Here is a 25,982-nt window from a genome sequence, read left to right as displayed (position 1 = left end):
AAGCTGATCGCTGAGACTTGTTTTGAGATATGTGTAGGGCAGAAAAAGGAGTGTGCTGACAGGTTTAGTAGTCAAAATTACTCAGCCAGGATTGCTTGGAAAATGTGGTGGGAGAAGGCGTACAGCTGTGCTTGGTGTGGCTGGTTAATGGAACACAGCAGCATCATTTGGTTGAAACCAAGTTTGCTTTGCTCCTTATGGAGAAGGCAGCATGCTACAAATCCAAAATCTCCATCAGGATCTTGTGAAATATACAAGATTCTCCTGACTTCTTTCCTCTTCTGTATTTCAGCTGCACTTCTCTGGCCAGCTGCTTGCATGTGTCCATGTCAGTGCTTCTCAGCCTCCTGACTGAAGGGTCTGTTGGGTCTACAAACACGGTGTAGCCAATGTGTAGGAAAATGAGTTTGGAACACTGAGAGAAAGTTCAGACCTTGCAGAGTGTAAAACTTGACCTGAAGTAAAAATGGGAATGATTTGTGTCATATCAGGTGTTGGAGTGAAAGCTCTTCTGGACTCAGGCCCAGAGGGAAGCCAAAGCACAGGGGTTGAATTAAAACCTTTGGACAAGCTGACATCCATGAAGCCACACCAAAGTGAAATAGAAATATAGATTTTTAACTTCAGTAGAAATATATGCTAAGTGCGTTAAACATTAAAAAGCTGTAGCAGAGACCTTAAACACAGTTCTTGCTGCAGCAGTGTTACCTTTTCACAGAATTCTTTACTTTAGACAAAACATAGATAGAATTACACTGTTCACATTTTTTTAGATGGAGTGTTCACATAAACAATAAGAGCTGATAGAAACTGTATATGCAAATCTGTGTAATACCCATGTAGTACTTGTGTAAGGCTTATGACTGTTAGAATTAGACCAGGATAGGTTAAGAAAAAGAAAACTAGAATTGTGTGTTACTCTTATTGGTCAGTTAACAAATATAATCCACACTTCTGTAAGAAAAAATATAAAGCATATAGAATTAGAAGAAGAAGCTGTTTAAAGCCTGCTGTTTGCTGTTGCTGCTTGCCTTTATCATGTAACCCCCTTCGAACTCTGCCTTCAAGAAAGCTGTGAGACTATGAAATAAAGAACTTAGCAGAACAGCAGCCTCCTCTGCTCTCCTACCCTGGTCCAAGAAGGAAGGGTAACCCATCCAAGCTCAACAATCGGGCACTCAGGAGATGGGGTTGTACACTGTGTGTTTATTCCCTTGCCATTGAGTCCCACGTTTGAGTATCTTCAGACATCTTAGAAAGGGAAAATAGAAATAAAAAGGCATCTTTTATAGGAGGCTTAGAATAAGGTGACTGACATTAGGAAATAGGGATAGGAAACCTTTCTGTCTTGTCTGTAGAAAATGACATGTTAAAGGAATCAAGGTGGTAAGAGAGAATAACGCACAAAGTATGAGCATGATGTTAGAATTTCAATATGCTCATCTGCTGTCAGGAATTTTCTGTGCTATTGTTCTGGTTTTGCATCCAAATCCTCTTTTCTTTGTTTCCTTCACTTGGAGCAAGGAGTAGCTCCCTCCCAGCAAAGAGATCATGGCTGACCCAGGGTGGTGAGGGTCGGCTGGATCACTCTCTGTGCCTCTTTGGAATGTGGTGGGAGTTTCAATAGCAAGTACCTACAGAGATAACTAAATTTGGATGTCTAGAGCTCAATTTAACCCTTAACATTAAATGATCTATATTTTACCTCCTTTCTTGCCAAGACTATCTAAGACTGAATATTTTCACTCTGCGAGTCACCCAGTTATTCAGGATGGGGTTTGTGTATTGATTTACTGCAGGAATTATCCTTTTCATTCTTGACATCCTTGCTGAAACCTTCTTCCCTCCCAAGTATCTTCAAAACTTAGTAGTGCTTCTGTTTCCACTGGCATCCTCCCCTGTTACATCCATGCACACGGAATACCACGTAGGCAAGCAAATTTCTATGTTTTTTACAGCAAAGATGTTCCAAGGGATGTGTGCTGTGTATTACTTATTGCCCTGCCTTCCTTTCCTTCCCTTTCCTGCTCTCACCTGTTAGTATTTCATTCATATCTTAGCTCTTCTCTCGCAGACTGTGATTAAGGGCATCCTTGGTCAAAGAAAAAGCTTTAAATTTGAAATATTTTCAAACTAACTGTAATTCAGTCTCTTCATCATTGTTTAGAGTCTCCAGTGGTGTTTTGGACCAGGATCTGCTCCAAGGGATTTGGTATCAAACTTATGCAGAAATATTAAAAGCTCTGGCAACAAATACCTCTAGATTTGGGCAGTCCCAGGTGCTTTGGAGGGTTTCCTGGTGTATTCTCTAACCTCACAGCAGTCATTTGCCATGTAGACCTTCTTGTTCCATAGCACTGACAGCACTATTTGGTGTCTGTCAGCAAAAAGAAAATATTAAGCTTTAGTTTGGGGTGGTTTGTAGAGAAAACAAGACTTGGAGAAGTGAGAAATGACAGCCAGCAGGTGACTGAGGAGGTCAAGTCACATGGTGAGCACACTAATTTCTCTCTTTACAGTGGAAAACATAAGCCTGATTATATTTTATTTATGCAGTTAAGGTGGGTTTACTTCCCAGAATAGCTATTCCCAGGATGATAGACTGAAGTAATGGTGGCTGTGGTGTTCTAATAACTGTATGTAAATTTCCATTTCCTGCATTTATGAGTAGTAAAATAAGAGCGCAGTGTTACTACTGGGTGTAACAAGTTATTGGAGTACTGTGTCCACACTACTCTCAGCAATGTTTTGGGTGTTGCAGATGGTGGAGAACAGCACTGAGAGATTAATTTGTTATCTGGAAGATAAGCAAGAGTTTAAAGCATCACAAATTCCTTCTTTTCTCCAAGGAAGAACATATTGAGGTTTGGTGATGCCAGTCAGTGGCTGTGGAAAGGAATCATAGCAGATTCATGATGGGATGAGGATCTTCTAAAGGATCTGCCAAAAGTTTAAACAGTATGTCCCTGCCCATGGCAAGGGATTGGACTAGATGAACTTTAGGTCCTTTCCATACTGAACCAGTCTGTAACACCCAATGTGAGCAACTGTGAAAAAGTGAAAAACTGGGGTTTTTTTCCCCTTCTTTTTAATGGCAAGAGTGGCAATGCCAATGATTTATATTTTTAGAAACATGGCTCTCAGAATCAGTGCTTTTGGAAGGAGCTTTTCTAGGTCAAGCACATGGTGCAATTCAGTGACTCGTACTGGGCAGGAGGTCAGATCAAATAATCGTAACTTTCCGCTCTCCCTAAATTTAAAATCCATGAATGGGAACCAGCTCATAGTGCCAGGAGGCTTTTTCCGAAATACAAACACTGTGTGCTCCGCAGTGATCCGTGTGGCTTTGGTCACCAACTGAAGGAAACTGTAGCAGAAATAAGAGATGCCCTGAAGAGGAAAAACATCCCAAAATATTAGTGTTGACAAGAGATTCCCGCTTAGGGGGGAAATTGATGGTCTGTTTTTGTTTGAACATGCTCCTGTCACTTCTGTGCCCAGTGGAGCTCATCTCGGGGAAACTAGCAGATGGCCAGTTCCAGCTGACCAGTTGGATCTTTAGTGTCTCCATGTAGGACACCATCGGATTGGGTTGGCAGTCACAGACATGGCGCTGGCAGACGACTGAGGTCTTGTAACAGTGGGGCTGGTGCTAAAGAGTTAAGTTGGTTTTGTATCCCAAAAAAGAACTGGTGGGAACTTGAGCACAGATGAAGCTGGAGTATGAAATTAGATGAAGCTCTGGATCGAACCTTCTGTTTGGCAGGGGGTGGAACTGGGTGGTCTTTTAGGTCCCTTCCAACCCAAACCATTCCATGATGCTATGATTCTATCAAGCCCATCTTTGGGAGAGTTGAACCTTGTTTAAAAAAAGCTCATGACTGCAGGTGTTTTGAAGCTGTTCTCGTTTCAGACTCCCAAGGTCTCTTTCTGATGGTAGGCATCAGCTGTAGAGGTATCTAATTCAGTTATTTCAAAAAATTAGGGAGAGAAGGAGGGTTGTGTACTTATTCCAGAAGAGCTCTACCGAGCTAAAGCTTCATTGTGCTATTGTGTAATTATTAGGTATTGGTGTATATTTTGGTCTGCATGGACTAGATCCTTCTGATCTTTTAAAAAGAAATGATGCTATTCTTCTTATTAAAGGTCAGGATTTCTATGCCCTCCTACTGGGCATGATTGTGATGAATAATTTGCTTATCTTAATCAGCCCTGAATTAAATATCTTCTGTCATTTCAGCATGAGGCAACTTCCCGGCAGCTTTGCTTTCTGGTTTGTTATAGTTCTGAAGTGTGGAAATGCCTGTTGAGAAGAATTTGAACATTAATTCTCTCCTCCTCTCCCTTTCCACATAGCCTGCAAAGTCAGTTACAAAACTAATTAGCTAACATTAATATGTGCACTGCTCTAGGGGCTTAAAAACTTAATTTTCAGTGATGATGAAAGCATCAGAGAAAATTGTTTGTTTGTTGACTTACATGGCAGTTAGTATAATTGTAGTTAAATGCTTTAAATCACTTAGTTCTGAGACACTGTGGCTCATCTTCATGGAATATTTATGGCTCGTATGTTTATTTTTTGCTGATGCCAATTTTTGTTTTGGAAGGTAACTCCATTGTCTTCTCCCCTTCCCCCCAGGGTCACCAAGTTATGATGATATAAAGCAAATGTTCTTACAGCAGGAACTATATGTTACTTCCAAGTAATGTACAGTGATTCTCCTTGGAGCCAGGCTGGGAGAGCTGGGGGTGTTCAGTCTGGAGAAGGGAAGGCTCCAAGGTGACCTTAGAACTCCTTGCAGGGCCTAAAGGGGCCCCAGGAGATCTGGAGAGGGACTTTGGACTAGGGATAGAGGGACAGGGTGCAGGCAGTGGCTTCCCACTGCCAGAAGGCAGGGTTAGATGGGATATTGGGAAGAAATTCCTGGCTGTGAGGGTGGTGAGACCCTGGCACAGGGTGCCCAGAGAAGCTGTGGCTACCCCTGGATCCCTGGAAGTTGGACAGGGCTTGGAGCAACCTGCTCTATGGAAGGTGTCCCTGCCCATGGGAGGGGGTTGGAATTAGATGGTCTTTATGGTCTCTTCCAACCTAAACCATTGCATGATTCCATGGGGCCTGAGCACCTGTTGGAGCTGGTCCAGCAGACATACAGATCCATCAAGCTGCCACTGCCACCAGGGCTGGAGCCTTCTCCACAGGTCCTTGGGAACCTGGTGAGGGTGGTGTCCCCTTTCCACACTGATTGTCAGCAGCCTGCAAGCTGCAGTTTCGGGAGATGTCCTTACAGGTGAGTTCTGGGACATGTCCCCCCAGCTAAGTTAATCGTGCCTGATAATAGGGTGTTGATAGTTTATGTGCATACAGAAATAGTTATTTGTGCATAAATGGGACATGCTGCCTGCTGAACTCAAATGGAGTCCTTGAAGCAAAAGGATTTGCAGGAATAAGCTCAAAGTACCAGTCTGAACAACCCCAACTAACAGCCTTTACTCATAGGTGTTCCATCCCTCTAATCATCTACATCTTCCTTATCTTTCTCCCCTTGCTGTGACACTGGAGCTGGAACTTCCTGTAGACTTGCTGTGGTTTGTGAAGGCTCTGGGTTTTGGTCCATCTCTGCAACACTGACAGGAGTGTGGCTCAGAACACACAGCTGATTTTGGAGTCTCCTGGGTTTTAAGGTTGGCTGTGGACGGCATGGAGAGCACAGTGTGTGATTTTGCTTGTTCATGGGGGGAGCTTGATTTTTTCCATGGTGGTACAGAACTACAGGATCAGAGACCCAGTTCAGCAGGGGCTTGGTTATAACCGTATCCTTGAGGCACTATCTAAAATCCATTGCAACCTTGAAGGTTGTCATATGAATATTTAAGGATGACTTCTAATAGTATTTGGCTCATTAGGATGAGAGGGAAGAGCCTCAAGCTGTGCCAGGAGAGGTTTAGGGTGGATATAAGGAAAAATTTGTTTACAGAAAGGGCTTTCCAGTTCTGGCACAGCTGCCCAGGGCAATGGTGGAGTCCCCATCCCCGGAGGAACTTCAAAGCCATGCGGATGTGGCACCTGGGGACATGGGTTATTGGTGGCCTTGGCAGTGCTGGGTTAATGGTTGGACTCAATGGTCTTAGAGGGTTTTCCAGCCTTAATGATTCTGTGATTCTATAAAGGAAAGGAATGTGTAGCTTGCTTTGTTGGAATGTCTTCAACAAATGTTCTTCTCAAACCAAATGTATGTCCTCAGGATGCTTGGAGTAGCTGTACTTCTAAAAAGAGCAACCTGTGGGTCCAGAAATACCTGAATTTCAGAAATACCTTGAAAAATTAGAGCTACAAGTTTCCTGGGGAAAAACCCACTGTTGATCAGACCATCACTCTTTTCTGGCTCTCATTGTTGAAGTTCACCTCCTTCGACTATGGGTTGGTGTAATGGTACCAGACATACCAGCAGACATACTCAGGCTGCCTGGCCTGAATACATCCTGTCTGCTGCAATTTTCTCCCCTTTCTGTGGGATCCTGCTAGCTTTGCTTTTACTCTCCATTGAAATGAAAGCTCATTCATGCCTGCTGCTTGCTTAACACACCCATGGCTCTAGAATCATAGAACGATAGAATGGTTTGGCTGCTAAGGGACCTTAAAGCTCATTTTGTTGCCCCACCTGCTGTGGGCACCGACACCTCCCACTATCCCAGGCTGCTCCAAGCCCCGTCCAACCTGGCCTTGGACACTTCCAGGGATCCAGGGGCAACTGCAGCTTCTCTGGGCAACCTGTCCCAGTACTTCACTACTGTCCTCCTTGAGTTCCTACTGGTTTCCTTCCTGGTGTGTTTTCCTTCTTCAAAAAAATTGAGACAAATTGCTCATGTAAATACTGGAGTTTATTAAGAGTTCAAGATGGCTGTTTCGATAAGCTTGTTTATAAAGCCATTCTTCATAAGGAGCAAATAAAATCCAGAATGTGTGCCTTTCTTCTGGAAAAACCACCATTATTTCATGGCTGAAAATACCAGAGCCCTATCCCCAAAGCTCCTGGAGCCCTGTGCTCATGAAACAGTCTCTGCAGAGGGCAATTGCTGAGGTGGATGTAACAGGATGGTTATACAGAGCCTGGTGGCTGTTTTATGGTGGGAATAAAATGCCCAGGCTTTTCTTGTCAGGAAGCACGGCATAGGTTATATTATTCAATTAACCTGGTAACCTGAATAGCTGTTTGTCTTCTCTGTGAGAGCCTGCACTACTGCCTGACAAGGCTTTCCTCACTTCCTCAGGAGGTTTTTCTCCCATCAGTAACACACTCTTCATTTTAGATTGTCCATTACTCAACATGTGTGAATTTAAAATATTCCTGGTAGGAATCACTATTTGAAGGGTTCCAGGCCAGGTTGGACTGGGCTTGGAGCAACCTGGTCTAGTGGAAGGTGGAACTGTAGCAGGGGGTGGAACAAGATGGTCTTTAAGGTGTCTTCCAACCCAAACCATTCCATGATTCTGTGATATGGAAAAAAAATCAAGCTCAATGCAAATAGAAGTTGTGGACGTTCTCACAGTTTGCAGTTATTTAAATATTAAATGCCAGAGGTGTATTCCAGGACAGGCTTTTTGATGTGATTTCTTTTCTTTTGTGATTTTCTTTCTAAGCCTGTCAAATGTTTTGCCTTTCAAATCCTCTTCCTAAGTGATTTTAAATATTCCTAGGTTGTCCTATTAATCGTGTCATCTGGAAAACAAGGGTTGGCTTGAAAGAGTATTGAGGTTCAATTATCTGAAATCCCAGAAAGCATGTCATTAGGAGTGAGGGAAAGGCAGGTTCTGGGGTATCTAGATGTTAACAGCTGCTGACTTGTAAAGCCATGCTCAGCCTCTTGACTGGGGAAAAGTTACAATTACTCCCTTACAGCATCTGAAAATTTTTTAATTATAATTTTGACACACCAAACAAATATTGAAGGAGAGATATGTGCCCAGGTTAAACAGGCATGGTACAAGCCTTGGGGGAGAGAGTGACATTCAAGTTATAGAACAGTTATTTCTTAAATTAGTTCTTAATTTTTAGGGGGAACTTTGCAACATAACTTGTGCTACACCAGAAGCTGGCATTAGGAAAAGGATGTTGCCTTAGGCATTTACTGCTTTGGTTGCATCCTGGACCTCTGATTTCACCTGGTTTGGGCATTTTTATGCTCATGTGAGAGCCCACCTGCAAAGCTGCCCCAGCCCTGGGGCCAACAGCAGAAGGACGTGGAGCTGCCGGAGAGAGCCCAGAGGAGGCCCCGGAGCTGCTGCAGGACTGGAGCCCCTCTGCTCTGGAGGCAGCCTGGGAGAGCTGGGAATGTTCCCCTGGAGAAGGGAAGGAGCCAGGGAGAGCTGGGAGCCCCTTGCAGGGCCTAAAGGGGCTCCAGGAGAGCTGCAGAGGGACTGGGGCCAAGGCCTGGAGGGCCAGGAGGCAGGGAATGGCTTTCCACTGGGAAAGGGCAGGGATGGATGGGATCTTGGGAAGGAATTGCTGGCTGTGAGGGTGGGGAGGCCCTGGCACAGGTTGCCATGGGAAGCTGTGGTTGCCCCTGGATCCTTGGAAGTGTCCAAGGACAGGTTGGACACTGGGGCTTGGAGCACCCTGGGACAGTAGAAGGTGTCCCTGCCCATGGCAGGGGGTGGAACTGGATGATCTTTGAGATCCCTTCCATTCCAAACCATTCTGTGATTCTATATTCTCAAAGCTACTTTTGACTTCAATAGGAGTCATATTGCCAAATTGCACATTTTCTTTAGTAAAATAACTTCCTTTGAAGAACTAATAGCTTTTAGTTCGTCAGTCTCTTGGACATCTTCATCAGGACAGCTTGTTCATTGATTTTATAGCCATTAAACAAAGCACTTTGCGATAGCTGAAGGGGACAATTACAGGAACAACAACCCAGCAATCTGTTTCACACTTGCTTTCGTCTGCAATCTGCTGGTGTGCTTTAAATACCCGAACACTCCTTGTGTCCTTTTACCCAAGTGTGAGTTACACACAAGTTTGCTTATGAACACTCCATTTCTATGGATTTGTTGGGTTTTTGCTTAGTGACAGTATCTACAATCTGCTCGTTTTTCCCCCCTTTCTTTTTTTCTTTCAAAAATTAAGGAAAACTTTATCACATGCCTTTTATGGCAGTAAATTTTACAGTTCTTTTAACTAGACTGAGAGCCATAGAAGCTCATACACCCCTCAAGCTTATCTGCATTGACCTCATCCTGCCTTGCCTGCACCCCCAAGTTACAGAGACAGTCCTCTAGTTTTCTGCACAGAAAATGTCTCAAAATTATAGGTGATTTGGCAAAGCAAAGACCAAAAAAGGTTCCTAGAGGGTCGTAATTAGTGGCACAGGGTCTGGTTGGAGGCCTGTCACTAGTGGTGTCCCCCAAGGTTTTGTCCTGGGCCCAGTGTTGTTTGAGTGGTTCATCAGTGATTTGGATGAGGGGTCGGTGCCTCTTCAGCAGTTCCCTGATGACACAGAGGTGGGAGGAGCGGCCAGTCCCCCCGAGGGATCTGTGTTATCCTTCAGATGAACCTCAACAGGTAGGAGAGATTGGCAGAGGAACCTTCTGAAATTCAGCAGGGGCAAATGCAGGGGTCCTGCACGTGGGGAGGAACAACCACCAGGTCCTGGTGGACAGCCAGCTGTCCATGAGCCAGCAGTGTGTCTTGGGGGCCAAGAAGGCCAATGGGATCCCAGGAGGCATCAGGAAGAGCAGTGCCAGCAGGTCAGGAATGGAATCCTGCCCCTCTGCTCAGCCCTGGTGAGGCACATCTGGAGTGCTGTGTCCAGCTCTGGCCTCCTCAGGACAGGAGGGAGAACATGGATGTCCTGGAGTGGGTCCAGAGGAGACTGCGGAGCTGAGGAAGGGCCTGGAGCATCTCCCTGCCTGGGAAAGGCTGAGGGAGCCGGGGCTCCCTGAGAGGAGCCCCAGCTGAGAGGGGCCCTCAGCCCTGTGTGTCCCTACTGCAGGGAGGGCTCCGAGCAGGGCCCAGCAATGGCACAGAGCAACGGGCAGGGCCCGCTCCCAAGAAGGGGGTGGAACTGGATGATTCTTAAGGTCCCTTCCAACTCAAACCATTCTGGGATTTGGTGATTCGGTGAATTAGTTCTGGCCAAACAATGTTGCTGGATAACAGTGCATTCCTTTCACCTTCAGCTGTGCTGGATGGGGGATGTTTGGGGCATCATGCATTTTGTGGTGTTTCCTGTAGCACTTTTTGAGTGCTGTAAATGATCAGTTCGGGCTTGGAGTGTCAGATTGCCCAGAATTAATGGGAAAATGTGGGTGGTGATGGTGGGAATTCTAGAGAGCATTGGTGGTGCCTCAGTCTAGCTTAAAAGTAGAGGATAACTGGTATTGCTGTAGTAAGTAGTGACGGTAAATGTGTAAAGCTGTACAAGAGGTTTGGGCAGTTTCTGCATTTAAGGTTAAGAGCACTGGGTTTTCACATGCTGTACAAAGTGTTTGCCTCTTCCTTTATTAAATAGAGACACAGAGTTCCATTGGACCCCTTGCTTCAGGGAATTCTGGCTTCTGTCTCGCCTGACATTAGTCGCTGGAGCCAAAAAGAAGTGTGTCCACAGCTCAGCTAAAACTGAAATGCTGTTTCTAGCCCAGCTGTGTAGAAAGTATCTATTTTTTTGTGTTAAAAAGGGGAAGCTGCATCATAATGCTTAGAAGTGCTTAAGAGCACAATAAAAAGATGTCTTGTGTCATGAGGGCTTGTGGGGATTTGCCCAGGAAAAGGTTTTTTATTTTAATAAAACATTTTGCAATAAGGACATGTTTGCCATTTTCTGTATTCAGCAAGGAAACAATAAAAAAAGAGGATTATTCAATAGAAGCCTGACAGCATTTTGCTGGTGCTGTTATAAAAAATAGCAACTTCATTCTTACAGTAGTTATATACTGCTGCTAGTTTAATTTTAAAATGATTCCCACAAATCCTGTAGAGTGGGCATCAGACAGGTGATGACAAACAACAGCTTAAAAAGTAAATAACTGCTTTATGGAGATTCAGTCAGATTGTTTTCCCTCCCAGACGTGTCAGGCTCACATTGTGCATTCAGCTTTACTTCCAGTAACTTGTTAAATTGTAGTAATGTGAATATTTACCATTATCTGTATTCTTAAGCCCGTTAAAACTCCTGGAGGTTATTTTTCCATATTCATTGATACCCCTTTGTATTGGGCAAAACCTTTTAGATACATTTGTCTTTCATCTTTGTGTCAGAACAATATGATGATAATATTTTTCTGTTTAATAAATTAGCAACTACTGCGTGAGATGCAACAGATGGCAAGTCGCCCCTTCGCCTCCATCAACGTTGCCTTAGAAACAGATGAAGAGCCACCAGATCTCATTGGGGGAAGCATAAAGGTGAGAGCTGGGGATTTGGGATGGTCCTCACCACAACTAACCATGGATATTTAACACAATAATCCCAAATCCTCTCATTTTTTTATATACCTGCAAGAAATTGTAGCCCGGGAGGTCCAACAGGTACCCTTTTAATTTGCTTTTATCCCTTCAGATATTCACTCATAACTTTTAGGCTGGTTCTTATTAAAGTTATACTGATGTTGGATTTGAAGTGTTGGGTTTGCCTTGTTAGTTTTTATGCTTTGAAACAGAGAAGAATTCAGCTTTACAACAGAGAACACTGGGCTACAAATGGAAACCATTTCCCGTGATATCTCAAAACAAATGTGAATATAATCACGTCTGTGTACTGTAATAGTGTTAGTATATGTCTGATTAAAAATACATATTCTAATATATCTTGTGTTTAGCAAATAGGAACATGAAGAAATCACTGTCGTGCACCAGGCTGGCATATTCTTACACACAACACGTTGAATTTTTAGGAAAAGCCTATTTAACAGGTGATGAAGTAATTCAAAGGTCTTTTTGATGTGATGCTTTGACCAGCACAGACTTTTATACAAAAAGAAAAAATGAAGAACCTGAGAACACTGATTATTTTTCTTTCTCATCTAAGGCAGCTGGATGGTTTTATTTTATTTAGACTTAAGTTTTTTGGAAGACTTTCTCATTAGGCCTTAAGGTTAAGAAGGGTAGATGTAGATTAGATATTGGGAAGAAGTTCTTCCCTGTGAGGGTGGGCAGGTCCTGGCACAGGGTGCTCAGAGCAGCTGTGGCTGCCCCTGGATCCCTGGCAGTGTCCAAGGCCAGGTTGGACATTGGGGCTGGGAGCAGCCTGGGACAGTGGAAGGTGTCCCTGCCCATGGCAGGGGGTGGGACTGGATGAGCTTTCAGGTCCGTTCCAACCCAAATCATTCTGTGATTCTGTGATTAGTCCAGATACTAAGTTTCTCACAGTCTCTTACTATAACAAGAGAGCTAGTTCTTGTTTTCTTTAAAAAATACGTGTATTTTAATTATTGTAAAGCACATGAAAGCAGTCTGACCCCAAAACTTCTGTTTGGTGAGTAATAATTTTTAAGGCTTGGCCTAAGTATCAGGAAATGCCACCATTAAGGTTGTCTATATGGCTTTAGCTCTTCCTTATTTATGTGTAAATATGGTCTGTCATGGCAAGTTTTAATACTTTTCCACTTGATTGGTGTCATGCTCCATGTTCTGGGTGGACACTGTGTAGAAACAGCTTTTCAATATACTGAATCACAGAATAATTAAGGTTGGAAAATCCTTCTAAGACCAGAGTCCAACCACTCCCCCAGCACTGCCAGGGCCACCACTGCCCCATGCCCCCACAAGTGCCACGTCCACACAGCTTTCAGATCCCTCCAGGGATGGGGACTCCACTACTGCCCTGGGCAGCTGTGCCAGGGCTGGACAGCCCTTTCTGTGAAGACATTTTCCCTAATTGCCAATCTAAACCTCTCCTGGTGCAGCATTAGGCTGTTTCCTCTCATCCTGTCTTGTTCCCTGGTTTGGAGCATAGTGGAAGTGAAGTAAAATTTGCAAAGGTCCTCAGTAATTCGGGTGAATGAGTATATGGACCTCCCCTTGGATGCTCTGAGTGGTTCTCCTCCCCAGTGACTTCCTTTTGACTCCAGATCCTCAGGTTTTCTGATTTTTTTATAATTTCCCTGCTTCTGTCATGAGGCTGGTATTGGGAGTCACTACCTCTAATAGCTCATCAGACTTGGGAATCCCCACTTGCACACTTGGATTGTCACTCACCACATTAGACTGAACCTTTATTTCACTGCTCTTCCAAAAAGATGTGGGATGCATATGGATGTTGCCATGGGGCTGGAGGCAGATCTGGGAGGATGTAGCCTGGCTGCTGATGGTTTTGGGTTGCAGTCTGTCTGTCTGAGGCCCTTCCCTTCACCTTTTTCTATTTCTGGAAGTAAACTAGCTAAAAACACCTCTCCTGTGGAATCAGGCTAGAACAAAGCTGTCCTAAACTTTTTGATCTCTGACAAGTTGTCTGCACTCAAGCTACAGAGAGGATAAACTTTGGATCTCTTCAATTCTGATGAGTGCGTTATTTCTTCTCTTGTTCTGCTGCCCTCATCTTGTCTGGTCTCCTTGGGTTACTCTAGAATGGATGAAGAAGCTGGTTTGGAGCATAATAAGTAAGACTGTGGAGAAGTATCCTCTTTTAGACCCAGAAATCATTATTAACTGGTAACTGCCTCTGTGCTGATAACTCATATACATGTTTCTTAATGAATTTTGGGCACAAATGAGACGGTCTGATTCATGCAAATGGCACAAACCTGGTACAGGAATCTGGAGCCGAGTAGATGAATGTGGACCTGTAATGTTGTGTCAATGGGTAACTTCATAAAACCATCGAGTCAGTGTTTCGGGTTGGAAGGGAACTTAAAGATCATCCCATTCCAACTACCTGCCATGGGCAGGGACCTCTGCCATCATCTGCTGGCAGATATGGGTGCAGAACAAGGACACGTCTACACGACAAGGAGAGTTACTGAATTTTATGGGTTTTATTTAGTTTTTTCTCATCTTGGAGAACTTGGGTAGGGAATAAAAGTAGTCATAAAAGGCTGGAGTGTTTCACAAAAGGACAGGAGGCTCGGGAAGGTTGTGGGCTGGAAGCAACTTGGGGAATGATGTTTCTGAGTCTGACCTGTTGGCTCCTGCATGGAAATGAATTTAAAGAGAAATGAAAAACCAGTCTGAGTATCTATGGGGTGTTATGAATTAATGCTAGCCAGCAACTTGGGTTTTTCTCCTCATCCCTTCTGCACCTGCATGGCAAAAAGCTCTTGGCAGGAGGGAGCTGCAGGAAGGTGGGCTGGGGCGATGCGGAATTGGACAACTGCACTTTTCTTTGTGGTTGCTTTGTGGTCTGGCTGTTCTTGAACTCTTAGCCAAGAAAAGAGGGAAATGTTACTGTGGTGCTGGATGTTGTATCCACCCTCCAGTTCCTCTGCCATCCACTATGTCAAAATTTGAGTCTTCATTTTAATGCAAGAAAGCCAGATCTGCATTATCATGAATTCACTGATGGTTTTCTTTCCCCATGGGAATCATAGCCATTGGTTAATGAAGAGCTGATTTGAAGGTTACAAAGGAGAAGTGGAAAATGGGATGTCTTGTCTGCAAGAGATTAATTTCCTATTCCATTGTCCATAGCCAGTTGGCAGCCAGTGTCAAGCTAGTTCCATCCTAAGCTAATGTTTTCCAGCTGGACAGTATTAGAACTGTGTTTTCAATTAGTATTTTTCCTGGGGTACTTAGGAGTAATAGAAAGTGATTTACCTGCAAGGAAGCAATTCCTATTAGAGGCTGCAGCTAGGCAACACATAACTAGCTGCTTTGGTTTATTTGCCACTCCACAAATACCCACCGAATCGCAAATCTACCACTAAATTTGCTTAGTTATTACAAAATCTGTTGGCTTCTCTCTGCAGCTCTTTGTGCATTCAGAGGTGCTGAATATTGTAATTTTTTTTCTAAGAGTGTTTAACTTCCTTGGGTGCCTGGGACTCATCCAAGTGTCTGAACTGGTATTGCTGTAGCTTGGGCTTTTTTACGGCTTGTTATCGAATTAATCTAAGTCTTGTAATCCTCTGCAGCCATTTTTAGAAGCTTTCCCAAAAGAATTTGGGAAGTTTGTAATTTTGGCATTGATTTCCATGTATCTTGAAGTTGCTAAAGGCAAGAAGTTACCTTGGAAAAAACATGCACAGCCTAGCAAGCAAATGATGAGGTTGAGCAAAGCACTTACAGGGTCAACAAGAAAATTGTTGCATTGGGAAAAAATTATCGTCAAGTTGGAAAAAAAATATTTTAGGATCTTTTAGAGCAGAGCTGGAGCAGTCTTTGCTGTGCTGTGTTTAGGGATCCAGCACATGAAGCCAGTGCTAAGGGTTAATTATCTGTGTATCCATGGTCTTTAGTTTCCTAAAGGGAAAGGGAGAAGCATTTGGTGAGCAAAATCCTTGTGAAGTTCATTTAGCATGTTCTGTACCATTGTGCCAATGTGCATTTAATTCTGCTGTTTGAGGGCTTCACTGCAAATTCTGAATCAGACAGCAAGCTGATTCCTTAAAAATAGCAGAAAAATAGATGGGAAATAGCATCTTACTCTAGTAATTAGTTTGCTTTGTTATGGGAGAAAGTGCTGTTGAGTGGTTTAAAGGCTGCCAGAAGATCCCATCTGTTCAAGAAGTGCAGAGCTAAAGTGATGAGCTGATTTGGGAGTGGGCAGGGGGTACCACAGATTAATTAATATATTTTCAGTCTATTTGTATTTTTTTATCCAAGTGATGCCCTTGTTAAATTCCTTTTATGTTGCAATGAAGTTGCAACCAGCAGTAAAGGAGCAGGGAAATGAGTCGTATGTCCTGTGCCACAGGGTGCAGGGTTTGGGGAAGCTGCAGGGTGAGGAATGATTTGAAATGAAGCATCTGCCGGCTCCAGCACTTCTACAGGGTGAATTCATCTTAATTTTGACGTGTAGCTTGATTTTAGGCTGTTTCATGCAGCTGGAGTTCACTGAAGAACTAAGGGCCAAGGAAGGAACTGATGGTTTTTACCGCTTTTATCCTGTTCTGGTTGTCACTCTTGATGACTCACTTTCCCCTTTACTTCCCACGTTGCTGACCTGCTTTTAGTCCATCAAATCTGCTGATGGACCAGCTTCTGTGACCTCCCAAGCTACTCACTCAGTGAGCTGCGTTAGTGTAAGCGTGGCACAGACAGCTCCACCGAGCTGAGACTGGGGGTCCTGTGCAAGTAGGCAGATTTGGAAGGAGGGCAGGCTTGAGATGTGATGTATGAAAGCCACGTCAAGCAGAAATGACCAGGCTGTGTCAAATTGTAGAACTGATAAGGCTGGAAAAGGCCTTTAAATCACCGTGTGCATTCACGAACACAGCACCACCACTGTGTTGACCACTAAACTATGTCTTCAAGTACCACATCCACAAGGTTTTTGAACATTTCCAGGGATGGTGAGGCCCATTTCCATGGGCAGCCTGTGCCAATGCTTTACAAGTCTTTCCAATGAAGAAATTTTCCGTAATATCCAGTCTAAACCTCCCGAGGTGCAACATTTCTTCTTGTCCGATCGAGATGTGTTAGAGGGGGACAGGGCAGCTTAGGGTTTTTCAAGGATGATATAAATAAGCTGAAAGTCATTGCTATCCTCAAAAGGATAATAGTTGCAGGAAGGGAATGAAATTGAGGTGGGGAAAATAAACTGAATAATCCTGGTCTAATTTTGGCAGTTGCTGGAGATGGTTCACATGTAGCCTTTGAGGCCAGAAAGGCTGGTGTGGTTCTGCCTGACCTGGCTAAGGTAGGCTCTGGGCCTCTTAACTTGCCTTTGGAAAGGCAGTTTAATTTCTAAAGTCTTATTTCTGAGCTTTCTGGCATTTACTGGTTCTAGGAGCTTTTCCATGTGTTAACACCGAGGAATTCCAAGGCTGTCAGTTTGTAGCTGCGTCTCTGTCTTTAGCAAAACCACTTCCACTCATTAGGCTCCCTCCTGTAGATCGGGGTGACAAAGGAACACACAAGGAGGACACCCCAGCTTGTACTTTCTATTTGGTGTTTATTCCCCTTATACTGGCCCACTTCTAGCTCATGGAAAAGTGTGGGATCCCCTTTGAAGGAATGCCAGTGGTAGGAAGGGAGTGTTCCCTGGGCAGCTGAGATGTGTAAAGCGGATTAGGTGCACTAGAATTCCATATAGGCTGGCTGTGGTCCCTCTTACCAAAACATCAACAAAAATACCTGATAAAGCCTTCACCTGATGGATTATTTCCAGTTAACAAGTGCCCAGGATCTTGCTTTGATTTCTATTGCAAAATTAGGGAAAAAAATTAGGGGAAACTTTTGCTAGTCCTGTAATATAATATGGGACATAGATATTTGGAAGAGAGTTGTCATGAGATCGGCAGAGATATCTGCTAAGCCTGCCTTGTATTTAGGGAATACTTGGCTGATAAGTGATTTTAACTAGTTTCAGATTTGAGGACTGTAAACATTTCCACAGGTTGGACCCTGATTTTAGCTGATAAGGAGGAATTTGCTGGAAGGAGAGGAAGGAGCATGAAGCTTCCCACAGGCGAAGGATTTTCTAAGTTCATTTTTTCCCCTCTAACGAGCATCTCTCTGATTGAAGTACTAATAACACCAGCAGCTTCTCAACAGCATTATCAAGGACTTATTTGCATTCATTTATGCCAAGCAGTTGTTTTGTGTGTTGTGTTTGCAATCTTCCTCCAACTGTCCTGTTTCATTGGGTTTTTTTACTTCTCCTTTTTCCTGTGCAAAAACCAGCTGAGTGCTTGAGAAGAACTGTGCAAGTTCTGCCTGTTCACCCATACAAAATCAAAATAAACAAAATAAATACCCACCACTGGCTATATATATATATATACATATATACATATATATATATATATATACACATACACATATGTGTATATATGTATCTCCCAGATTTGCTACCCATGGTCTCATCCACCCCCTCCCTGGGGGAGGGCTGGGAATTGAAGACAAAGGATGAGTGTTGGTATCCGTGAGTGGCAAAACTCAAACTGTGACGTGAGGTTTGGTCATTTCAGGGGGACTGCCTTGGAGATCCAAACTCACCTCACAAAATCCTTCCCTTCACCCCAAGCTGGTCGCTGGGTACTGCTGGACTGACATGTGCGCTTGAAAATCCAGAGCAGTTGTTAAATAAAGGGGAAGCAGACTCGGGAGCTGGTGCCATGTGGGCTCCAGATATGGGGTGCTCGGATCTGCATTTTCCATTCCAGGCTGTTAACATCCATATGAGGGTTTGAATATGATTTTTATTCAGTTCCTTACATGCAGCAACCCAGTTTTGGGACCAATTCAATTCATTCCCCAGCCCCTTTAAAATTCCAAGGTAGATATCAGGGACAAGGTAAATGTAAATTTTTAATCTATACTCATTTACTGTGAATTATTGCTGGAAGTTCATTCATCTCTATCTTGCAGGACACACATATTACCCTGAGAATATGATTTTTAAAGCCTAATAATCTGTTTTTAATAGGAAATTGCTTGTAACTTGTTTTGCAAATGTTCACTCAGCTTTTAATGGCACAATTTAAAAACTTGCAAATGGAATTTGACCCTTTTTCTACAGAGTGAAATCACCTGAACAAGTGGAATCAAATAATACAATGGAACTGTTTGGGTAATGTTCCTTTTCTCATCTACCACCATAAGATTTTTCCTTTATTTTAATTTCCTTACTGGAAATTGAAAACCATGTAAGAGTTATTTGATCAAACCAAAGAAACAGGTTTTCTTGTTAAGGAAAAAAAATACTCCGTGGTATTTTTTTAAATACATCTTGAAAAGCAATATGCTGGCAGTGTATCACAGAACCGAAATAAAACTGATGCTGTGTTTGTGAAATTATACAGAATATTTATTGTTCTAGCCATTAGTTTTATGTGACACATTATTAACTTCTTGAATTTGTCAAGTAAAAGCAGCATAAATAGAAATAATGAGATGAAATAAAAATGTTTCGGTTGAGCATCACATAATTCAACCTGCTTGGGGAAAGCATTTCACTTTGAAATTGACTCCCAAGGGAACCGGTGGTGTATTCCACACCTGGGTCACCTAGAAATAGCCCAGACAAATTCCTGGGAAATGCCCTGTTCATGTGGAAAGTCCTGCTGGAGAAGCTGGACTAATTGAATCACCTAATATGTCTCTTATTGATTTTAATGTCTGTAATGGTTTATGCTTTGTGCATGTTAAATACACATCAAATCTCAGTAACAACTGGAATTGCTTGGCTTTTTAGTGCTGGTTTGGGCCAGTAAAATAATCTGTGGAAAACAGCTGACAACAGATTTCGCTGCCTCCAGGAACAACAGGGTTGTATCACCACTTAGTAAAGTACTGTTAACTTCCTATTTCCACCTGGAAAAGGGTGGTCACTGTTTCCAGGCTAAGAGGGCTTGACTGGCATTTTGCTCTTTATTTGACATTTGCATCATCCTAATTCTTGGAGTTCTTGGGGGTTTTGCCCATCATTTCTATTGATTGTTGCTTTGCTGCTCTGGAGGAGCAGGGAAAGCCCTTTGCAGGGAAGGGTTCAGGTTATTCAGTGCAGGGGAGGGGGATTCTGTCCCTGGGCCCCCTCAGGTGAGAGCCCACCTGCAGAGCTGCCCCAGCCCTGGGGCCAACAGCAGAAGGACGTGGAGCTGCTGGAGAGAGCCCAGAGGAGGCCCCGGAGCTGCTGCAGGGCTGGAGCCCCTCTGCTCTGGAGGCAGCCTGGGAGAGCTGGGAATGTTCCCCTGGAGAAGGGAAGGAGCCAGGGAGAGCTGGGAGCCCCTTGCAGGGCCTAAAGGGGCTCCAGGAGAGCTGCAGAGGGACTGGGGCCAAGGCCTGGAGGGCCAGGAGGCAGGGAATGGCTTTCCACTGGGAAAGGGCAGGGCTGGATGGGATGATGGGAAGAAATTGCTGGCTGTGAGGGTGGGGAGGCCCTGGCACAGGGTGTCCAGAGCAGCTGTGGCTGCCCCTGGATCCTTGGAAGTGTCCAAGGACAGGTTGGACACTGGGGCTTGGAGCACCCTGGGACAGTGGAAGGTGTCCCTGCCCATTGCTTTAAGATGAGTTTTAAGGTCCCTTCCATTCCAAACCATTCCATGATTCTGTGATTGGCTCCATGAAATTGTCTCTCCAGTGCACTGGAGACACAGTTTTCCATATTTCTTTGAGGACGAGAGGTACCTCAGGGCAGGGGCCTGACAGCTCAACCAGCTGCAGTTGTCTGTCCGTGGCTGTTGGCCATGGTTGTTGTCCACCCTGTCCAGCACCAGGGCTCTGTTCTCCCCTCTGTTTCTCCTCCCAAGGTGGGACTCTGCTGTTCAGGCACCTTGCAAAGCACTCCTCTTGTGATGAGTGTCTGAGAGATGCACCTTATTTGAATAAATTTGAATAATGTCTACTTTATTGTGCCATTAAGCTTTAATAAAAAGGAATCATTTCTACAATTCAACAGTGGGTTTATCAAAACACTCTGAATGGAAGTTTCTGGCAGAGGCAGGTTTTAAGCATCTGATAGAGGTTGTTACAATGTTTAGAAATACACCTATTTTATATATCTTTCTTAAGTTTGACTGTAAAAGCCATCTCTCAGATCTGATCTCTGCTTTCCAAGTCCACTCAAAATCTTCTTGCAGGAGAACAGCTTGGATCTGCAACAAGAGGGTATGGGGCTGTGTCAGGAGAGGTTTAGGTGGAAATCAGGGAAAGGCTCTTCCCCCAGAGGGTGCTGGGCACTGCCCAGGCTGCCCCGAGAATGGGCATGGCCCCGAGGCTGCCAGAGCTCCAGGAGCATTTGGACAGCACTCTCAGACAGAGGGTGGGGTTCTTGTGGGGTCTGGGCACGGCCAGGAGTTGGACTGGATGATCCCTCTCGGTCCCTCTCAACTCAGGGGATTCCATGATTCTGTGATAAGGGCACTCAGAAACCACTTGAGTGGGGAAAGAAAGGAGACCTGAGCTCTTCTGAGGTCTCCCCACCAAAATTCCACTTGATGAAGCCAGCCAACTCCTCTTTAGACCCTTTGTGCCCGGGTGGCACCTACATGGGTTGCATCAAAACACAAGCAGGGGCAGGGCAGGGCTGGCGGTGGGCGAGACCCGCAGTCCGGCTAACAGTGAAGTCGCTGGTTGGAATCTCACATTTTCCTCCCCGTGTGCAGAATCTGGTCCCTGGCTCCACCGCTGGGTTTTCTGTGTCTTGCAGAGGGCATAGTGTGTCCTTCACTCTCGGCTGACCTCCTCCTTGCATCAAATTCCTCATTCCTGTCACTCAGCTCTGAGTCATTCCCTCGGCTGCGCTTTGTCTCTTGGCCCGGCGAGCACACGCTCGGAGACGAGATGCAGAATGAGTCACAGTTCAGAAAACAGGTGCCTGAACTGGGGCTGTCAAAAATAAATGTGCAGGACTGATTCTTTGGCTAGCTTTTGTTGTTATTAACTGCAGCTTGTCTCAGGAAAAGCTGGGTTTGATGGACAATAGGCCATCTTTTTCCCTTTTAGTTTTAAGATGGAGCTTAGTTGCAGCAAAGTGATGTTGTGCTTAATTCCTTCTAAATTAGTGTGCAGCTGCCTGATAGATTTTGGGTGCATCATTATCCTTGCTGTGCATGGTTGAGAGAAATAAAGGGAAATATTAACAATTTTTTACTAACCCTCATCTTTTTTGGTGTTGTTCAGCCTGGAAAATAAAAAGTTTTGGGTTGACCTAACTGTAGCATTTCACTACCTGAAGGGACCACCAGGAAAGCTGGAGAGAGATTTTTACAAGGGCTTGGAGTGACAGGACAAGGGGAATGGCTTCCCACTGCCAGAGGTCAGAGTTAAATGGGATATTGGGAAGAAATTCTTTTCTGTGAGGGTGGGCAGGCCCTGGCACAGGGTGCCCAAAGCAGCTGTGGCTGCCCCTGGATCCCTGGCAGTGTTCAAGGCCAGGTTGGACACTGGGGCTTGGAGCATCCTGGGATAGTGGAAGGTGTCCACTACAGGGCATGAGATGAGCTTTGAGGTCCCTTCCAGCCCAAATCACTCCATGATTCTGATTCTTTTTTGAGCAGGTTGACAAGGGAAGGGAGGAGGCTCAGGGCTATGTCTGATCCCCACCTATCTGTGCTGTGGAATCAGGAGAGCAGAGAGGAGGAAGATGTGTGACCTTGAGGACCAAAATAAAAATCCCATGGAAAGGGAAAGATTGTGCCCACAGGGACTCATAATGAGAGTTCCTGCTGCACACTCAGGGTTCGTTAGTTGGAAAGGGCAGAGGAGGAGAGAGGGTCTTGCCTGGGGCTGAGAGATGAGCTAAATTCCCCTCCAAGTCCCTTCAGCTCCCTGACTGAGAGCTATATAATGAACAACTTCTGTTTCTTTCTATTTTATGATGTGCAGGAGACTCAGGGTGATTTTGATACCACAACAGAGGCAGTGCCGGAGCCTGAAATGCCTTCAGGACACTGGTGGTCGAGAACAGCAGATGAGGTGCAGAGAGGAGCTCTTGGAGAGCTGGAGGAGACAGTGCTTGTGTTCAGAGAAGGAATTCAGAGCATTGCTCTTTCAGTTGACCCAAAAGAAGGCTGAGATGTACAGCAGGGTAAAGCCCAGGGAGAGGGTTAAGACACAGAAAAACGTCAGACAGATGAATAAATGGAGGTATGAAAACATTTGAGGTTAAAAGAAAGTTTCTGGTGGCAGACTGGTGAGATCCAGGACCAGGGAGCCTCTGGAAAGGTCTCCCAGAGGTGATGGCACAGGCTGAAAGTGTAACTACTTTTAAAGCAGAGAACTGTGCTTTTATGTGCCATTGCCTATGTTAGTGAAGGGCTGGATTTGGTGACTCTTGAGATGGATTTTCCAGCCTCCTGTTTCTGCAAGTTGGCTGGAGGATGGTGAGTGTGCTGCTGAGCATCCTCATGGCTTGGAAGGGACTTTACAGGTCGTCTTGTTCCATTGTCTGCCATGGCAGGGACACTTCCCACCACACCAGAGTGCTCCAAGTCCCATCTAACCTGGCCTTGAACACTTCCAAGGATTCAGGGGCAGCCGCAGCTGCTCTGTGCCGAGGCCTCCCCACCCTCCCAGCCAGCAATTCCTTCCCAATATCCCATCCATCCCTGCCCTTTCCCAGTGGAAAGCCATTCCCTGCCTCCTGTCCCTCCATGCCTTGGCCCCAGTTCCTCTCCAGCTCTCCTGGAGCCCCTTTAGGCCCTGCAAGGGGCTCACAGCTCTCCTTGTGTCCTTCCCTTCTCCAGGGGAACATTCCCAGCTCTCCCAGCCTGATCCAGAGAAGGGGGCCTCCAGCCCTCGGAGCATCTTCGTGGGCATTAATCCATTAGGAGTTAAAAACAAATACATTAAAAAGTATTTTAAAATACAATTTCTTCTTATTCAGTTGTTCCTTCATTCTCTTCCCCGCATCACTTCTCCATGTGGTCTTTGCTGCCCATTCTGCTCAGCACTGAGGGTGAGCACAAGAGCTCTCTGTAACCCCAAGTACCATCCTCCAAACTCTGGGATTCAGCAGAACTGTTTTATTAACAGTAGAATAAGTAAGATACTTGAGTCTCTCCAAAAGAAAATCAACTTTGTGTTCAGTTCTTGCTCCCACCCATATGCCAGAAGTCTGTGGGCTCTCTTCCTGCAGTTGCCTTCTCTGTGCTCTCCCCATTACCTCTGGCAGTTGAGTCACTGTGGGGTACAGCACCAGGATGTGCTTGTTTGCTTACTGGAAAAGCTTTACTCTTGAGTTTGATCCCTTTGTTGGGGGCGGGGAGATTAAGAAATCTGCTGTCATAAACCAGGCAGCCAGCAGCTTCCATCACCCAGCCCGTGCAGCACGTATTTATCTGCCTTGCACAGACCAACAAATCCTGCTGCAATCATTGCAGTAAATGTGAGATATGGAAAGTTTTAAGTTTCATTTTGCTTGCTGTCTTCTCCTTTTGTCTTTTTTATTGAGCAGAAGTAATTTAACAGCATGTTTGACTCCTGTTCGGGCTTTTTCATGGCTTACATTGTATTGAGTTTCTGTTGAACATTTGAGTACTGTGGTGTAGTTTGATGCCTGATGGAAAAAGCACTAATTATTTCATTAATACCAGAGCAGAATTTGTCCATACTAAACAAGAAAATAGAAAGCACTGAGTTTATGGGGTAAAATAGTGTTTTCTCAGCTTTTTTAGCTGATGTGGAGCAAAAGAAGAAACTCTTGAACCTGTACTCATTGGTATACACTTGCATCCTCATCTTACTGTTGTTGCGTCCCACAGTAGTGCTGATCCCATGTAATTGTGTATGGGATTGGGGCCAGGCTCAGGTGAGAACATACTTTAGTTTCTGGGCTGGCATTTTGGTTTTCTAATGACATCCTGAAGTTGGCTGTTGATCATTTAGATAAAATCTTCACAAGAGTGCTGTGGGAGGGAGATGGTCACAGACACTGAGGAGCAGCAAGGGATCCAGTCCCCTGCTCCTCCAGGGTGGGAGAAAGCTGACTGCCCATTATATATTAGAATCACAGACTGAAAGGGCCCTTAAAGCCCATCTAATTCCACCTCCTGCCATGGACAGGACACCTTCCATTAGACCAGGTTCCTTCAAGCCCTGTCCAGCCTGGCCTTGAATACTTCTTTTTGTTCTTGGGAAGATGTTCTTTGCTGCTGTAATGCACTGAGTGCTGTTACGGTGGTACATGGACTTAAATTCTGGAAATAGAATTTGGAGTACCAAATCACCGTGGTCGGGCGTGCTGATATCAGTGACATGCTGCTGGTGGGGTTGATGGAAAAAACCCCTCGGTCCTGTTGATTACATAAGCTGCACCTTTGTTATTGAATTTAGGGAGAAATACAAACCTTGTGTAGTGCTTGACTTTTTAATAGCCTGATTTTTATTAAGTGAATGTGTTTCTGATGATGACTCGTGTTTTGATTGTTGCTGACAGTGGTTTTAGCTTTGCTGGCTGCGTGCTGGAAATTTGCCAAGCACGGCAGTGTGGTTCGTGGTGGTTCGTGCCCTGGAGCTTGTACAAGCTGAAAAAGCAGTGCTGGGGGAAGAGGGAGGGTGTAACACACTGCTTAACATTTGTTTTCTCCCATCGCTTCCCTCACTGCAGACTGTACCAAAGCCGATCGCGCTGGAGCCCTGCTTTGGGAACAAAGCAGCCGTTCTCTCCGTGTTTGTGAGGTTGCCTCGAGGACTTGGGGGTATTCCACCACCAGGACAGTCAGGTGAGGATTACTGTTGTCTGATGGCTTGGAATTAACTCTGTACTCCTTCCCTAACCTTACAGATTCACCTTCCCTGATCCCACAGAAGCTGCTGTAGCCACAGTTCAGCTTGGGATGTGCTCAAGGTATTTTAGGCTCCCTGGTTTGGGCCCTGCTGGCTTCCAGCATGAGCTTTGAGTTAATTACTCAGGTCATTGATGGATGAACATTTGATATTGGACTACGCTTTAATTAACATCTGGATGGGGGAAGGAGGGATCTGCTACAGACATGTTTGCAGTAGTTACTTGTGAAAGTAACTTGTCACTTGGGCTATCCAACTTCATTCCCAGCTCCATTTGCAGGGGGACATCAAGTCAGAATCATGGGAAGATTTTAGTTGGAAAGGACCTTAAACACCGTCCAGTTCCACCCCTTGCCATGGACAGGGACACCTTCCACTATCCCAGGTTGCTCCAAGCCCCATCCAGTCTGGCCTTGGAAACTTCCAGGGATGGGGCAGCCTCAGGGCAACTTGTGCCAGGGCCTCCCCACTGTAACAGGGAAGAATATCCCATCTAACCCTGCCCACTGTCAGTCTGAAGCCGTTCCCCCTTGTCCTGTCACTACAAGTCTTTTCAGAGCATCTCTGCCCTCCTCTTAGGAGCTCTGGACAAAGAGGTTTTCCGCATCCAGCTTAAGATTTCCTTCTTCTCGACCCCTTCACGCCTAAAACTGATGT

General features: G+C 44.9%; 1 protein-coding gene across 1 annotated transcript in view; it reads left to right on the top strand.

The window, feature by feature from the left end:
- Positions 1 to 25,982, top strand: part of ATRN (attractin) — a 159,482-nt gene that overhangs the window by 127,416 nt on the left and 6,084 nt on the right. The window contains exons 27-28 of the mRNA XM_069014859.1: positions 11,298 to 11,405; positions 25,147 to 25,261. Of these exons, the coding sequence (XP_068870960.1) occupies positions 11,298 to 11,405; positions 25,147 to 25,261 (223 nt within the window). The remainder of the gene's footprint in view (positions 1 to 11,297; positions 11,406 to 25,146; positions 25,262 to 25,982) is intronic.

This window comes from Aphelocoma coerulescens, chromosome 4 (assembly GCF_041296385.1).
Source record: "Aphelocoma coerulescens isolate FSJ_1873_10779 chromosome 4, UR_Acoe_1.0, whole genome shotgun sequence".
NCBI classification, from domain to species: domain Eukaryota; kingdom Metazoa; phylum Chordata; class Aves; order Passeriformes; family Corvidae; genus Aphelocoma; species Aphelocoma coerulescens.
The sequence above is the reverse complement of the archived record's forward strand: the minus strand, read 5'-3'. Positions and strand labels throughout refer to the sequence as shown.